This window comes from Cottoperca gobio, chromosome 19, assembly GCF_900634415.1.
Source record: "Cottoperca gobio chromosome 19, fCotGob3.1, whole genome shotgun sequence".
NCBI lineage: Eukaryota > Metazoa > Chordata > Actinopteri > Perciformes > Bovichtidae > Cottoperca > Cottoperca gobio.
Window position 1 is genome coordinate 9,621,317 of NC_041373.1, and position 17,500 is coordinate 9,638,816.

General features: G+C 41.8%; 1 protein-coding gene across 3 annotated transcripts in view; it reads left to right on the forward strand.

Moving 5' to 3' along the window:
• The window catches only part of usp54b (ubiquitin specific peptidase 54b), a 55,813-nt gene that overhangs the window by 23,839 nt on the left and 14,474 nt on the right, over positions 1-17,500 (forward strand). For all 3 annotated transcript variants that reach the window (XR_003834154.1, XM_029456587.1, XM_029456588.1), the window contains 10 exons: positions 3,024-3,158; positions 4,785-4,898; positions 5,392-5,474; positions 7,292-7,397; positions 10,431-10,577; positions 14,139-14,288; positions 14,894-15,086; positions 15,306-15,488; positions 15,786-16,005; positions 17,315-17,500. The exon at positions 17,315-17,500 is cut by the window's right edge and continues 201 nt beyond it. Coding sequence is in view for 2 of the 3 variants with exons in the window: in XM_029456587.1 (XP_029312447.1) it covers positions 3,024-3,158; positions 4,785-4,898; positions 5,392-5,474; positions 7,292-7,397; positions 10,431-10,577; positions 14,139-14,288; positions 14,894-15,086; positions 15,306-15,488; positions 15,786-16,005; positions 17,315-17,500 (1,517 nt within the window). In the remaining variant the exon portion in view is untranslated. The remainder of the gene's footprint in view (positions 1-3,023; positions 3,159-4,784; positions 4,899-5,391; positions 5,475-7,291; positions 7,398-10,430; positions 10,578-14,138; positions 14,289-14,893; positions 15,087-15,305; positions 15,489-15,785; positions 16,006-17,314) is intronic.

The following is a 17,500-nucleotide window of genomic DNA, read 5'->3' on the forward strand; positions in this document are numbered from 1 at the left end:
TTGAGGCTAGCTGCTTCAGCATAGCACATGCAAATCTCTGACTAGCCGTCTGTGGTCGAATTGCATTGTGGGCAATGTAGGTTCCAGGTTTGAAAAAGGAATATGTACACAAATGCTTGCAAATCCTTTGAGATGAAAAAAAGCAGACTTTATTGTGGCGGCGTGTTGCCGGTTGAGTCATTGCTGTCGTGCTGTTGGATGGAGGAGGCCGGTCGCTCCGTTTGTTATCTTTCAGTATGCAGTTAGCTCATTGCTAAGTGCTTGTTGCTCCTATTGTGAAGGCTAGCCGGCTGCGAAGAGCCGCTGCATGCAATGAACTTGTTTACTTTGGACTGGCGTTTTTACACCTAGGTGCAAAAGGTAGGGAGGGAGGGTCTTGACACAAAGGATCATGGGAAATTGAGGCCAATAGCTCAATCTCCATACTGTGAGGATCCCAACATTACAAAGATGAAATGTTTTAATGTTGTCAAAAGTATTAAACCATGCATGCATGTATATTTCTCACATCCCCTGCAGCATTACCTCATGTTCAGTGAGCTGCTTCAATTTGTTCCTCGTGACAAAGAGAGTCGTGAGCGAAGATCATAAATGTCTTTTTTTGCTGCACATTAATTCAGTAACTTCAGGTAATAAATGCATTAATCAAAGTGTGATTAAACAACCTACGAATTAGTAATTCTTGCTCATATAACATATTTGTGTTCACAACTAAAACAGACCAGCGTAGATGCAAACAGCTGACACAACCGTTTGAATATGTTTGTGTCTCTTAATACTGTGTTCCTCAGTCTTAAGGACACAGAGCACCTGCTGGTTTTCAGTCCAGTGATTGAATTACTGTGACAGGAAACCAGCAGAGGACCAACCGCTGCTCCGACATGTCAGGTTGACTTGTGTTTATTTCTGTTTTGGGCTGTTTTTTGTGTGGGTCAAAAATAGTTGCTCGGCTTTTTACAGCTGAGAATTCTTACCAACAAAGATTTAGGTCATTTTTATCCGTTGGCAATTTGGAGGAAGTTATCTATGCTTTTATCTCTCCGTCTTTAGACGTCTGCAGTTCTCTTCAGTTCAGGCTCAACCAGAAGTTACTCTCTCTCTCTGCCTGAACTGAACGCTACTGTTTGTACTCATGTTTACTGCATTTAAAGCACAGATTAATCTGAATCAACCCACATCAGCCACAGAGTAATTTCCCAGACTGCGTTGTCTGGTACTACTAAAACTACTGTTATTGCTATTAAAACAATGATAACAAAAAAGTGTTCAGAGAGCACATACTTCCACAAAGGCAACACAGCAATCTAAATGTGGCGTTTTAATAACAAATCCAGATCAAAATACGCACGAGGATGAATTGTGCAGAATTTCAAGGTATTTTTGACCATTTGAATCTGTTATATTGCTTGGAGTAGATATGCAACATTTCAAAGTCTACAAGACATCATCCAAATATTTGATGTACCAAATTTGATGAATATTGTACTGTATGCTTGTACGGCTCGTAGTTTAGGACAGTGATTCCTAACCTGGGGGTAGGGAGCGCTGCAGTGGATCAACACATAAATCTGACGAGGCCGTGAGATTATTAAAGGGAAAGCAAAGAAGAAAAACAAAGTTCTGCTTTTTGTCTATTAATCCCTAATCTAACTTTTTTCTAAATATTTGAGGACAATATTTCATGGTTTATTGGAGACGACAGGAGAGGAGAGAACAGGAATAACATGTAACTAAGGTCCCTAGTCGGACGTTGCGGTTCATGGACGTCTTAACCCTTAAGGCACATGGTAGAATGTATTCAAATGACACATAATGCTGATGCACCATATCAACAGTCATAACACATAGATGTGACTGAAGTCATTATTATGTAATGCATTTTGGCGTCTTACATAAGAATCGTTTCTGATGCAGCATAGATTATTTTGAGTGCATGAAAATGCATTACACTTTACTTACCACCAATAATATATATTATTATATAATATTACAATGAAGCATACATAAATATAGATGCATCAATATGTTCTTTACACATACAATCATAAATGATGCATGCACCATCATAGCATAGTCCTTACTACAGCTGATTATTATATTATAGTATTATGAATGCATTATAATTCACTATGAATGCCTTCATAATGCACTATAGGGGATCTTCATAGTTTTACCAACATGGCTTTATTTTTATTTTTTATGTATTGTCACAAGCCCAAACGTTAGGAACCAGCAGTTTGGGAGTGAAATATGAAATGCTTAATAAATAGGCACATGTGGGATATATCCACTCCAACAACCAATTAGTGCGGATAAATGTTCTACTTCACCAAATTAACATATACATGTGTCATGTTGTTTTTGAGATATCCAGTTTACTAATAGGAGAAACAAAAAGGACCAAAAATCATAACCTCCTTGTCAGCGGTAATTATAATAACACTCGCTCCTACACATACAAATGAAAAAACCCAGAAGAGCTGTATTACTCGGACCTACGTGGATCTAAACGGTGTGTTAAAGCTCTGTCCTCTCCCTCTTCAGGCTCTGCCCTCAAAACACACTTGAGTGGCCTAGCTTTCTGTCCCGAGCCCCCTGCAACAGTTTGATTTGGTCTCTATATTACTGCTTCAAAGGTCTCCAAGAGCTGCTTTCATTGGAAAAAAAGTGCACTACAAATGGCATCTATTATTGATATGGTGTGATATCAAGGCCAGCTGGGCTGTGAGGCTGGGCTGTGGCGTTTGTTTTAGTCCGATCGGGGTTTGTTGTGCAGCACTTTGGTTCCTGACATGTTGACAACTAAGTTCTGTTTTATGGGTCAGTTGACAGAACACGCTTTCCGATTTATGGGAGAATTGTGTTTGGAGAGATTTGTTTCAGTATGAGAGAAGTAATGGACACACACACTGTAAGTTTCCACTTCCACGGTGTCTTCCAGGAAAAGCATTTATATGTACATTTATAGCAGTGAAATAAAAATGTATGTGCTTCTATATGTGTGTGTGTGTGTGTGTTTGCAGAGTATCTTTGCTCAGTTCCAGTTCAGCAGTGAGCGCGTGCTGCCATCAGATGCACTGCGGAGCGCTCTGGCCAAGACTTTCCAAGACGAACAACGCTTTCAGCTGGGTATCATGGACGACGCCGCCGAGTGCTTCGTGAGTCTGAGCACATGGCCCCGCACACACATACACACAGACACGGGCTCTGAGTGAGCGTCTGAGGAACTCCCCATCTTCACTGCAGTCAGAAATATTCAGGGGACAGGGGCATATCCAATACAGCAGCCTCACGTATAATGTTCAACTTTTGTTTCTGTGAGGCTGCAATTGGTGTTTGTTGGTTTATTATACTGTATTATGTTGTGAGATAGTCCTAGTTATTTTGTCCACCCCTTGTGCCTTAAGTACCCAAAAGTTAGATGAATATAATCTAATCATATGCAAAATTATTGAACTGAGTTTTGGGAGAAATGACCGGGTAGGTTTTCCACCACGGCTCGCCAAAAATGCCACCGCCCCCGATTGGAAAATAAAAGAGAGAGAGATGGCTTGATCGTGCTAACTGTGCTTAAGATCCTACATTACATAGGTGAAAGGTGATTGTGGATTTCCAGTGGCTTTAAAGCTGTGAAGAATATAAAATGGTATCTGACTAAGTAGCTTTATAGCGAGTTTCAGATTATTGTTTAGCTCTCTGACAACTTGAATGGTTCGGTTCACTCTCTTGCTTGGACATTTCCTCATGTTGTTTGTAGACGAGACAATTCATAGATCAATCAAAAGCCAAATAATCAGCTGTTAAAGCGATAATACAAATAATCGTTTGTTGCAGCCATAGACTTAATCTCATGTTTCAGTGTACTGATAAAGATAATAGATTATGTTTGTTTGGTTTGCTGTAAAAAGGATTTGATGGAGATGATAAGGTGGTTCATTGTATCTAATTGAGTGATAACTTCCCTCACTGGTTCGGTAATCTCCCGAAATGTAACGTTACATTTACAAGAATTATAAGTATACTGCTTATAATGTTTTTTATTGATATATTGTTGCATTTGTTGCACTTTTAACATTTGAAGATGGACTTTCTTAAAAGATCTGAGTTTTACTAATACAATCTGCTCGCACTCACAGCTCTATCACGCCCCTGTACATATAGTCACAACCACGTCATGTTCTTCATCATACCATGTTTGGAATTCACTTCCTCAGAAACAAAGATCTTCATGTTAGTTTTATTCAACAGTGAGTGTTGCATTTTCCAAAAGGGCGGGTGTCTTATTTTGGAATAAACCTTATCATTTATTAACGGGAGAATCCTGAAAAACAAAGTCATTAGTCACACTTTTATTATTGTGATGTCTTTACACTTCCTCATCGTCTCATCTGTTCAGCCCTTCCTGTTGCTTTCTCTCTACCACTTTTTTTCTGCCTTAAAGACCTCCACTGTGTGTGTGTGTGTGTGTGTGTGTGTGTGTGTGTGTGTGTGTGTGTGTGTGTGTGTGTGTGTGTTTGTGTGTGTTCATGGTTGGCGCTGTCTGATCGATTGGTAGTAAATGTGTTCAGTCAGGGAATCCGTCGGCTTCTTATGAAATATAGATGCTGCTCCCACGGTCAGATTAACAGGAGCACCAACAGAGAGAAACGATCAAACATACACACACACATACACACACAATCACACAAACTCTGTACATATGTATACAATATAGACAAGCACATATGCCAACTAACCACACAAACACATTAATTGATGTCCATTTTGCTTTATGTGTGTCTCAGGAGAATCTCCTGATGCGTATCCACTTTCACATCAGCGCGGAGAGCAGAGAGGACATCTGCACAGCCAAACATTGCATACCACACCAGAAGTTTGCTATGACTCTGTTTGAACAGGTAGGACATTGTTCACACCCTCTGTCACTTTAAAGCAGGGCTGGGCAATATATCGATAATATATCGATAATATATCGATATCGAGACATGAGATTATATATCGTCATTGATTTTAGATATCGTAATATGGCATAAGTGTCGTCTTTTTCTGGTGTTCAAGGCTACACTACTGTAAAGTTATTACATTTTCTGAACTTCTATTATTTGCTTTTTCCAACTTAGTAATTATATCCACATTACTGATGATTTATATCAAAATATTCATGTGTAAATATTTTGTGAAAGCGCCAATAGTAAACCCTACAATATTGATATCTATATGAGTCAGAAATATAGTGGTATTCGATTTTCTCCATTTCGCCCAGCCCTACTTCAAAGAGCTGTTACATGTTTCACTTTTGGGACTGTACTTCAAAAAAATTACCATCCACACAAACATTTTTGGAGAACATGATGTCCCGCGATGAATCTGAGGATGAGTTTGTGTTTGCAGTGTGTGTGTAACAGCTGTGGAGCCACATCGGACCCCTTGCCCTTCATTCAGATGGTTCATTACATCTCCACTACATCCCTCTGGTAAGACCAGACACACCTACACAGACACACACACAGCACACACACACACACTGCAGTAAATCTGGCAGCGAGCTGAGGCTGGGTGGCAGTAAAAGAAGGTACAGCGTGTTCTCTTCTTTCCTGCACGGGTCCCTGCTGAACACTGAACTGTGAGCACACACATGCACAAGCACAGTATGCACACAAACACGTGTATATTCACGCATATGCAAGAGCAGGTGAACTTTTGCATAATGTCTCTTGCAGGTAAATCCACACACAGGAGAAGCATCCTTTAGAGCTGTTACGCAAAACTCGCGCATGCTCCGAGTCAATGAAAAAAGGAACAGGGGAAGTAATCAATCAGCTGTTTGATTCAGTAGACCCAGGGGGCGAAAGAAATCTATAAGTGGAACAGTGGATCGGAAAGGCTGCGAACTAGAGGGAAATAAGGGGATATATCACTCTATATCCCTTTTGGAAAATGGAACGCGGCAGAGCAAATAGAGGGATGAATCGGGGGCAAAAGTACAAATAAACACGCTGTGTCGTGGTAGTTGTGGGGCACAGCGGTGCCACCGCTCTGTGTTTGTGCCTGTTAGCACTGCCAAGCTATTTTTACCTTAGTGGAGCTTGTTGTTTACAGTCGTGATAGCCAAATATGCAAAAGTCAACATTAGTAAGATAATCTGAGGGCAACCGAAAGACAAACAAAAATCTGATTCAAGCACAATTCAGACGAAAGTAAACAGAGTGCTGTTGTTGTTTTTTTCACGGCGCTCTTAGCCTCGCATCTTCCTGTGCATCTGAAATCGGGTTGAAATCGAGCGAGAGAGAGAGAGCGAGAACGAGAGAGAGCCCACTGTAGAAGAGGTTGAGTTCAATTCGGGCTAATGGAAGGGGTGAGAGGAGGGGAGGAAAGGGAGGAACGAGGAGGGATTTGGATGGTTTTTAAAAATCGTTATTCTTAAAGGAATACTTCACCAGAAGAAAACAATGCTGATTCATTGCACACATAATCCCATACATGCATGGTACGGAGCTGCGGACACACAGGTCCAATTTGTAGTCGCAGATGATAATAATGTTTTGAAGTTTGTCCTTGAGAGGACAAACGTACTTAAAAAGGATAAACGCAGCTCAGTATTAAAGTATCATTAATGCTGAAGAGAGTTTCTCAAAAATATCTATATTAGTAAAGCATTTTCAACAAATTATGCAAATTGTAGATGAACTTCTCTTTTAATAAACAATAATAATGTTCCTGTACTGTTATTGCTCCCTGTGGGGATATTATCTTTTAGCACAACCACTTTAGGAAGGTCAAAGATCATTATATGTCACACAGGATTAAGAAAGAATGTTTTTCACAGCCTTAACGTCTAGATAATCAAGATTTCCTTCTTTTCTTTTTCCTTCGTTTTATTTCCTTTATTAAAGCAGATGAGAAAAACCCTGCGGGACTGACTCAGAGTAGATGTGTGTGAATGGTTGTCTAAGCAATATGCAAGGCCAAAAGAACAACACACTGCAGAATTAATAGATTTTCGACAGATATTCAGCCAGAAATACCAGAGGAAATTAAACAATTGCCTGCAAATGACTGTACAGTACCACGAAACAAACACACTTAACAAGTTTATAATAATGGAAACAATGTTTCCACAAGTCACATTTGGGCATGTTTCTTCTATTCAGAAAGGTTTTCATCTAAACATTCACTGTGTGCATCATATTGGTGTGTGTGTGTGTGTGTGTGTGTGTGTGTGTGTGTGTGTGTGTGTGTGTGTGTGTGTGTGTGTGTGTGTGTGTGTGTGTGTGTCTGTCCAATGCTGCAGTAACCAGGCGGTGCGGATGCTGGAGTGCAGAGAGAAAGCAACACCGGACATGTTTGGAGAACTGCTCCGCAACGCCAGCAACATGGGAGACCTGCGCAACTGCCCTGTGAGAGCACACACACAAAACACACACACACACACACACACACACGTTGCAATGCGCACACAGTACACTCAGCAACTTGAGTACTTCTGAAACAAGAGTGTACAAAACATAAACTTTGCTTTAAATATTTATTTCTGTCCCCTTCCATGTTCGTTTGGTTTCGTAATGAAATATCTAAAATCAGCAAATTAATTTCTTCTAATATGAAAAAAAAAGGGGAATGAAAATCCAAACAATCTGATTTTAATAATATAATTTGCAGCGTAACCACTTTGGTAGTTTCATCATTTCTTGCCCCTCCCTTTCTTTCTTGGTGGGTCTGTCTTCATCAGCAGCTCATTTGTATTTTCTTTCCATTTTTCTCTTCACTTTCTATTACCGGAAGCATTTTCTGAGGTCTCTTCATCGACCTCCTGCAGTAGAAACATAATGATCATCCTTGTCTTGCGCATGGATACAAAAGAACATTTGGTTGTGCACGAAACACTCGCTTTAAAATACTTGTTATGGAGAGAATAAGTTCAACAAAACAAAACGATAAGCTTTAAATATACTGTCTGCTGCATTAAAGAGAGATAGAGAGACAGACGTGTATGATGCCTTTGTTCTGCAGGGTTGTGTGTTGTGCTGCCACATGGGAAAGTGCTGCTGCTGAATGGATCCAGCTTAGCCCCTCTCTCTGCCAAAGTGTCCGCACAAAGAGCCTCCTCAGCTGGCCTTCTCTTCACGCAGCAGCACCACCACAACCTCCGTCGCCGCGGCTCCTCTGATACACACCGTTAGCTTATTCCCGGTCCCAAACGCTGACGTGTGCAGCTGGAGACACTCTTCCGTCACTTGCAGCGCTGAGCTTTTGTTAATACCAAAGTGATGGTGGATGGGAGCGAGGCTGCTGGGAGATACTGAAGGTGCCACAATGGAGAGAGGAGAGTGTGAGGATGTTTGGCTGCAAAGGGTTGACGGAGGAAACTGAAGTGACGTTCTGGATACACATGAGTTTACATTTATTTGAAATAGGTGCTGTAATGAAAAACGTTTTAAAAGCTTTTACCACTTTGAAAAAAGTAGCACTATCAAAACCTACATGTTTTACTTAAAAGCAATGAAAACCACTTGTTCCCAATGAGCTTCTTACTTTAAGTAATTCACAATTTTCTGCTTAAATTAGAACAATTATATTTATTTCACATGCAAGAGTCTTCTTTCTTCCTGGTTTGAAGTAGGCAGGGCTTTGTTTGATACATCAATTTATAGGATTATAATCAGAATCTGAAGATAGCTGGGATTGTTTTTAATAGCTTCAGTTGCTAAAAGTATAAAAGTAATAGAAGTGCATCATATTTCATTAACTGGGGCGTCCCGGTACCCCGTGGTTCGAGTCCGACCCGTGGCCATTTGCTGTATGTCGTTCCCCTTCTCTCTCTCCCCCTTTCACGATCTACACTTCTCTCTCTGTCATTAAAGGCATAACAAAACAACAAAGAAAATTCATTAACTGACCATATGTGTTGTACATAATATCTGTAACTAGTAACTATAGCTTCCAAATAAATAAAGGGAAGATTCAAATAGAATAGAAATACAAGTATAAAGTAGCAGCTAAACATAATTCTTTTATAACCTTTGAAAGGTGACACTGCAAACATTTGTGTTCTGCATGTTAATATCGCTTGCAAATGTCCTTGTATCGTTATAATAATATGTAGTCGCCAAGCTAATGGCTTAGATCTGGGGGCAAAGGGAAATTGCTTTTATACAAACCTGAAAGTTAGCCAAGCGTATTTAGAAGAGAAAACAAAGCCACACTGTGCGTTTCAGGCGGGGTCACTTATAGGTTTAGATAATCTGGCTAAACTGTAGGCTTGTCTACAACCTGTCTCGTTATTAACTGCTTGTGTTTTTTCGCCCCGTTCGACATTGTTGTTGCCACTTTCCCAGATCCCAGCAATAAGTACATTGCAGTACAATGTTATCACACCACCTCTGTGTAGATGTGTGGTGTTTTAACATTTGCCTACTCAGCTGTAACTACATTGACAAAAGTGGGATTGTCTCTTTTATGTCGGTGCCGTATCGAGTCGTGAGGAAGCATAAGCACAAACATTTCCCTAAAGTTCTTTCATTTTGCTCTGAAGAATGCCACGGTCAGCGTTCTGCAAACCTACAGTATCCTTTGACCAGCAGCACTATTATATAACTCACTCCTGGAAAGGCCTGCATAGCCACAGCAAAAACAAAAAAAAAAGGGAAAGAAATCTTTGCATATAACATTCAGAGATGAGACTGCCCCGATCAATGTTGTATTATGAAGCAGAGCGAATCTGTTTGTGCGATCATTTGATGAATGATGTTGTCAGCGGCTGTTCCCGGCAGTGAGGCAGCACAGAGCTCACCGAGGCTGCGTGTCCTCAGCTTACAGATAGCCTGTGTCTCGGTGCTGTGCTGTTTGGCTGAATTTAGAAGCAGACCCTGGCAAAATACCTTCCTGCCATCTCTGGTGCCAGCACAAGACAGCACGCCGCCCACAAAGGGAGAGTTCTGCGTGTGTTTGTGCATATGTGTGTGTGCGAGTGTTGTGTTTGGCAAAGTGTCTGGTTGCCGGAGTGTTCTCAGGCTGTTTCCGAGCCCGCTCTGCCAGCACTGCGTGTGTGTGTGTACTGTTTTGTGTGTGTGTGTGTGTGTGTGTGTGTGTGTGTGTGTGCATCAGCTCTGCGGTGGGTCATGACTCAAAGGAAGGATTCAGAACACACGGTTCTGAACTCAACAGAAGGCTCAAGGGACAAATACAACTCAGCACAGCGATTCTTTCCTCTGTCGTTCTCTCTTACAATCCTCTCATCGTCTCTTTTCTCCGGCCTTTTATCTCTGCCCCTCATTCTCAGTTTATCCGTGTGTGTATCTGCATGCATCACCGCAAAATAAAGGGATGGTTTTAGCACCACTGTCACACTCTAACATAGGATGAATAAACCTGTTTGATCACACGCTCTCCTTTTGTTTTTTTTTTACCTTTTCCTCATCACTCCATCATAGAGTAACTGCGGGGAGGTGTTGCGTATCCGCCGGGTGCTGATGAACTCACCGGAGATAGTGTCCATCGGGCTGGTGTGGGACTCGGACCACTCTGACCTGGCGGAGGACGTCATACACAGCCTGGGAACCTGCCTGCGTCTGGGAGATGTAAGGGGATCACACACACAAAACACACATTACACTGTGATTAAAAGACATTAACATATGTTATGTATGCCTATGTGAGCAGCCAAGCACGTACGCCCTAAACACCAACATAAATACACAATACTGTAGATGTGAAACTGTTAGTGAAAAGACTCTAGTCATGTGTGTAGTGGTAGTGACGACACCCTCAGTGCCTCATGAGACAGACCAAGCATGTGCCAGATGTGCCAGGATTCTAGGGAGGTCGTGTGGTCCACAACTTCGGTCCAAGCTAAAATGCTTTTGCCAATGTTTGGAAGGATTCATGGTTTCCAGAGGATGACTTTTGTGATCCCCTGACTTTTCATCCAGCGCCACCATCAGGCCAAATACAAATGGTTTTATGCCCAAATACCTGCTAAACAATTTTCACAAACATTATGCAGTTTTTTTATTAATTGGAACAATGCTTCAAAACAGCTATAAATACACAACAAAACCCCCGGTTATCTTTTTGTTTTACATCTGGGATGTTTCGGGTCAAATCTGAGCCGGCAGAGAGCATTAAAGAGTCTGGGTGGTTCTTTCGGTCAAATTTTAACTCAAACTCTTGTTTAGGTTTCATCTACAAAAACAACCCAGAATATGTTATTGCTATTACTATTTAAAACCAACGTTCTCTGAGGGTCAGACTTTAACCTATTTTTGAGGATTTGATTTGATGAGATGTTCATGACCGCAAGGCCTTTGTACCACAGAATAATTAAAGGTAAATGTAGATTGAGGTTGTGAATGGATAACAATTTATTTATAAGATAAACAATATGTAAAAATAATTGTTCATTGAGATAAATGATAAATAAATGATAAATAAATGATAATAAATGATAAATAAATGATAATAAATGATAAATACGAAAACAGGTTAAATTTGAATTTGACCTGCAAACTCAAAAGATTATATATGGGGGAACATGGGAATGACCCCGTTCACATGCTAATCTGTAATGGTAATGATGTTAAACATTGTACCTGAAAATCATCAGCGTTAGCATTATGATAGTGAGCATGTTAGCATGCTGACTTTAGCTTTTTAGTAAGTACAGCCTCACAGAGCTGCTAGAATAGCGGTAGACTCTTACTCTTGTTTTAATTCAAATCAGGGTTCTTTTTTACAAAATGCTATAAATCAGACTGAGTTTCCATTGTGTTTCGCTGCATTGCATGTAGGAAGCCCGACATTATGTTCATGGAAAATGAGTCCCACTGACGTCACATTCAATTGACATGGACCAGACCACCAGCTGACCCTTTCTTGAAATATTACGAAACCATTTAACCTTTTACACCAGATCCCTTTACGTGTTTCAATCCTTTAATTTCTCGGCTTATGGCTTACTCTTCCTCGTCACTTGTTTTCCACATGGGAAGTCAAGTACTGTTGGCTACATGATATGTTTGGCATTTAAGTGCTTGAAGTCGTGATGACACTGTTGATTGGTGACTGACAATAAAAACTGATGTGGCCATGTTCCTTCTTTTAAGAATAGATTCTGATTTTTTGTTTCCTGCATGCCAAGAAAATTAATTAAACTAAATTGGCTCAAAAGCTGAAATATTAAAGGGGACACATCAAACTCATTTTCTGGTTTATACTTGTAATTTAGGTTTCTACTAGAACTTGTTTACATGCTTTGATTGTTTTTCTCATAGTCTGACTATAACTGTATTCCCCCTCTGTCTGAGACGCATTGATTTAGCGCCTGTCTCTTTAAGCCTTCCTCCCAAAAAAGTAGGCACTGATTGGCTTGCGAGAAGAATATGGCGCACCTTTGCAAAGGTAGCTCCCAAGCAGGTCAGATTCAGGGCGGTTTATTCTAATGAGTCTGCATGTGACAAAGAAATGGGAGCCAAATCTAAATGGCTTGTTGAATCCCATCTGACCGAGGCAGCCCACAAAACACTGACTGGGTCGTCTTATTTCACAGTTTGTGAGTTGATAGGCACTCCAGATACCCAAATGTATGTGCACAAGCACGGAAAAAAGTGAGTTTTTCATAATATTTCCCCTTTAAATGAACAATACCAGAAACTTAACCTCCACTTCCGAGGTACAAATACCCAGCGGCATGTTCAAACACACACTGACGCTCTGGCAGTCAGACATGAACACGTACAAGGACACAAATATACTCTCAAATACACTGACAAACACAAATACAGAATACAAATATGTGCATGCTGTAGAGAGCAGTACACTCAACCAATCCTGTTGCGGTTCACAACAACAAATTATAACACGCGATACAATCAAACACCTGACTTCCATTATTCTCTAAGAGCTTCTGCCTTCACACACACACACACACACACACACACACACACACACACACACCTCACACACACACACACACACACCTCACACACACACACACACACACACACACACACACACACACACACACACACACACACACACACACACGTGTTCGACCCCTGATACTCCGTGTCATGACTGAGTAATGTTTATGCATTTTAATGCCACGGCAACATCTCCAGCCGCATTCTGAAGCGATAAGTATGAATAATGGATCAGTGAATATGACTGTGTAACAATGAGTCAAGTTTCCCCCTCTATCTTCTATCTTCTGTCTCCGCCTGCTGCCGCTTCCCTCGTTTTCGTCCCGCTGTCGTGAGATGAAGCTAGTTGTCAAATACGAATCGGAGGCACAATCTATCGCATTCTCCGCTTTTGTTTAGTCGTGGGGATCCATCTTCCTCCTGTACCCCTCCTCCTCTTCCACTACTTTCATTCGTTCTCTTTTTTCTGCTTCCCTGTTACCCTTTCATGTTTTTCTCTCCTTAGATTAGATTATTGTAGTGCTGAAACGATTAGTCTATTACAGTTAATAGACACCATCATGGCATTTATCAAGCAGAAATGCTGAGCACTTGCTGGTTCCAACTTCTAAAATATGAGGATTCGCTGCTTTGTAGTTGTATAGTTGTAAATTGAATCTCTTTGAGTTTTTGTATTGTTGGTAGGGCACAACGATATAAGATACTGATACAACAGATACTGAGTTCTGGCTTTGCTGCTGCATGAAAGGAAATGCTTTCCAACCCTAACTGTTGGTCAGACAAAAGAAGCAGTTTGAAGATGTCACTTTTATTTTCTGACATTTGCTGTTTACTTATGAAGAAGAATTGACTAAGGCATAGATAAGTAAGGAAACATACGGGTTAAAGATAGGGCACATCACAATACAATAAGATTATATGGAAGGTTATGTCTGTGTATGTAACATGTGCAAATAGCAGTAGTATTAATGTGAGATACCTGTATGTGCATCATTTCTGCATGAACAGCTGCAGTATATACGTATCACTGTACAGTATGTGCAGTATACAATGAGAGGAAAGATTACTGCATAAAGCATATATACTAGGTGAGCAAAAATGTGCTTGTATTAACATTATCTCCCCTGTCTCTATCTCCCCCCTACTGCACACCTCTCTTCCCTGCATCCCTCCCTCCCTCCCTCCCTGTCTCCTCCCCTCTCTCCCTCTCTCTCTCTGTAGTTGTTCTACCGTGTGACAGAGGAGAGGGCTCGCCAGGCGGAGCTCTACTTGGTGGGCATGGTGTGCTACTACGGCAAGCACTACTCCACCTTCTTCTTCCAGACGAAGATACGCAAGTGGATGTACTTCGACGACGCCCAAGTCAAAGAGGTGAGACACAGTTTGGAGTCTGCATGCTGCAACACAGGGAGGGCGTGCTGTTACAGTATCTGCTGCATCTCCAGTTGTGCCTGCGAGGGAAGCAGCAATGACGAGAACTATGCTGTGTGTTAGTTCAAGTGCTGCATGGTCAGCGGGGGCGGCTCGAGATTGATTTTGTGTTTAAAGGTTTAATCCCGGTCTTTGTTTTATTCTTAGCGCAGGTTCAAGTGCTAGGACGGGTCTTATGTTGTAATATTTCATAATTCAAGCGTGATTTATCTTTCATAAGGCTGGAAAATGATGAACAGAATTGAGGGAAGCCAGGTTTGTTTGCGTGTGTCAAAGATATAAAGGGAATCTACATGTCCTTGACCCTTGTATCAGTCACAGTGCACACTGTCAGTCATATTAGGTTATTGAGCTAAAGTGTGATAATATGATATGAATAAGGACACACAGCAGCACAATGTGTGTTTGACCTTCTAGTTTTGGTGGAATATGCGTAATGTTATATCCTAATACAGATAGATTTACTTTCTCTTTATGTGTGTGTGGGTTTATATGTATGTTTATGTGTGTCTTTATGTGTGTGTGTTGCCCTGCTGCACCTCCAGATCGGTCCTAAGTGGAAGGACGTGGTGTCTCGCTGTATCAAAGGCCACTATCAGCCCCTGCTGCTGCTCTACGCTGACCCCCGTGGGACGCCGGTGATACTGCAGGAGAGCCCCAACCCCTGTACCAGCTCCAACCCGCAGCTGGAGCTCCAGCACTGCAGCAGCAAGGCCGGTTACGACAGCGAAGACTCTGGTACAGCAAAGATGACACATTCTGCTCCAGATCAGATTACTCGGTGTTTATTATCAGGGGGGGGGCAAGCGAGGTTACAGCTTCAGAGCTCTGATCTTCAACCCGATAATCCAACTTCTGCTTCCGTACACTGCAGGGAACTTATTTTCCCAGCTTTTGACTGTAAACATATGGACACGCAGGATTAACTGAAAGGTCATCTCTCTTTCTGTTTCTTAGGTCGGGAGCCGTCCATATCCAGCGACACTCGTACCGACTCTTCGACCGACAGCTCGAGTCACCGCGCCTCTCGCAGCCGATCTCTCCACCAGTCCACAGGCAGTCACCTCTCCAGCGAATCCCAGACCACAGTGGTCTGTAATTACGACATCGGCACACCGCCGCACGGTGCCGACGCCGGAGGTAATACTGCAATCGAGTCCAGGGGAAAAGTTACCTATACAAGCTCACTTTGAACAACTGCAAACACAAAAGTAGGAGAAAGTACTGAACTGCGGTACTTGTTTAAGGTACAAGTAGGAGCAATTAGTGGTATTAAAGTGAGTTCTTTGTGCACCACTGCAGACTCTTTAGGCTATGCACCTCGTTACTGGTTATTCTCATATTTACTAGCACTGCTGCTTACTTAATTGCCCCCATTTGGATAAATAAAAATGTTATTGGATTTACTTTTTTCTTTCTTTCTTCTCCTGCGCTCAGAGTCAGCAGTGGAGGGTCCTCCCCGCCCTCCCTCTCCTCCTCTGCAGGAGTACAAGGAGACGGCCGTCTTCCTCCTCTCCTCCCGCCGGCCACTCACCTCGTCCTCCTCCTCGTCTCGTCCCCTGTCCTCCTCCTCTTCATCAGGAGTCGGGGGCTGTGAGGGTGGGGTTGGGGGGCCCCACTGGGAGGATGAAAGCACCAGCAGTGAGAGCAAGTCCAGGTACTGCACTGCTGATGCACAAGAACACATCAACTTTAGACCCCTTTAAATTCACATTAAAGCCGTGTAAGGTGTAAAGTCTTGCTCGGAGAAGTCTCGTTGTAAAATCTTGCGTCGCAAGCTACACTTTCCGTACTCCAACTCTGACAACATCGGCACTCCTCTCTCCAAGTCTCACTCACGTTTCCACCGGTGTCTTCTGGCAACAAGTAACATGAGACGATAACAAACAGACAGAGAGGATCGGAAAAAGAAAAAACTTTTTATTTGTCTGTAGGGTCCTTTCCATCATTTTGGCAGACACTATAACAATCTGAGCCTGTCAGTGGCAACCACAAGCACGTTTAGTGGACGAACATTGATGGTGTGTAATTGCCCGGAAGAATTACATTGCAGCGCTTCGCTCAATACTGGACCAGTTTCAAAAGTTGTTGTTGTCCCCATCAGTCAGTTAGACACAAAAACATGGGAAAATAGGATCCAGGTTGAAAAATACTGAAGTTACCCTTTAAGTTAAAGTACTATCAACAGAATGTAGCAGAACCCCACTGCAGTATTGTTGGTGCAATAAATGGTTAAAGGCTCCATGTGAGTGAACTGTCTGAGCTGTAATTGAGTTGTTTTGTAGGTATTTTTACTTTTTTAACTACAATCTAAAGTTAGTTTTCTACTTGCTTATAAGAAGTTTTCACTGAGCGATACATTTGCACCTTTTTGAGTAGTTTTCAAAAGTCAAGCAACTTGTATCTGGGTAGGATATCACAGTATTCTCTCCTCTGCTGGAGTCCTGCAACATCTCATGTAGGGACGGGACGGTATAGAATTGTATTTGCGATAGAACACACTCGCACACACACATAAGTTGATCGTGGTGAACTTGCATTATCAGCATAATTGTGAATACCTTCACGTGTGACTTGAAAAAGCTGTCTAGTTTGATACAGAAATAATCATGTAAGAAAGAACAGACTCACTCAGTGTTGCTTTTTTCTTATTTTTTGTTTAACCTTTATTAATGCAGGGGGACCTTATAATACATGATAACCTTTTTATTTTTATTTTTTTTCTTCCACTAAACAAAGATCTATTCCTATCTGTGATGCAATACAAACATGTGCTTCTTAATATAGTGTAAGGTCATTTCATTCCAGCATGTTTTAGTGACATTTTTAGAGTTTTAAGCATATTTTGATGATTATCGGGATAATATCATGACTGATTATGAGTGATTATTTGCCAGGATTAATCGTGACATGACATTTTCACATCGTCCCATGCCTTATCCAATGTAATATCTTTACATCTGTAGTTCTTCTGGAGGCCGCTACAGGCCAACCTGGAGGCCCAGGAGAGAGGCCCTGAACATCGACAGCATCTTCACCCGACCGAGAGGCTCCTCTCTGGGCTACAACACCCTGCCTGGTCCCTCCCTCCCTCCAGAGCCCCAGGACTTCTTTCCCTTGGCGGGACCTGCTCCACCCACAGAGCCAGGGCT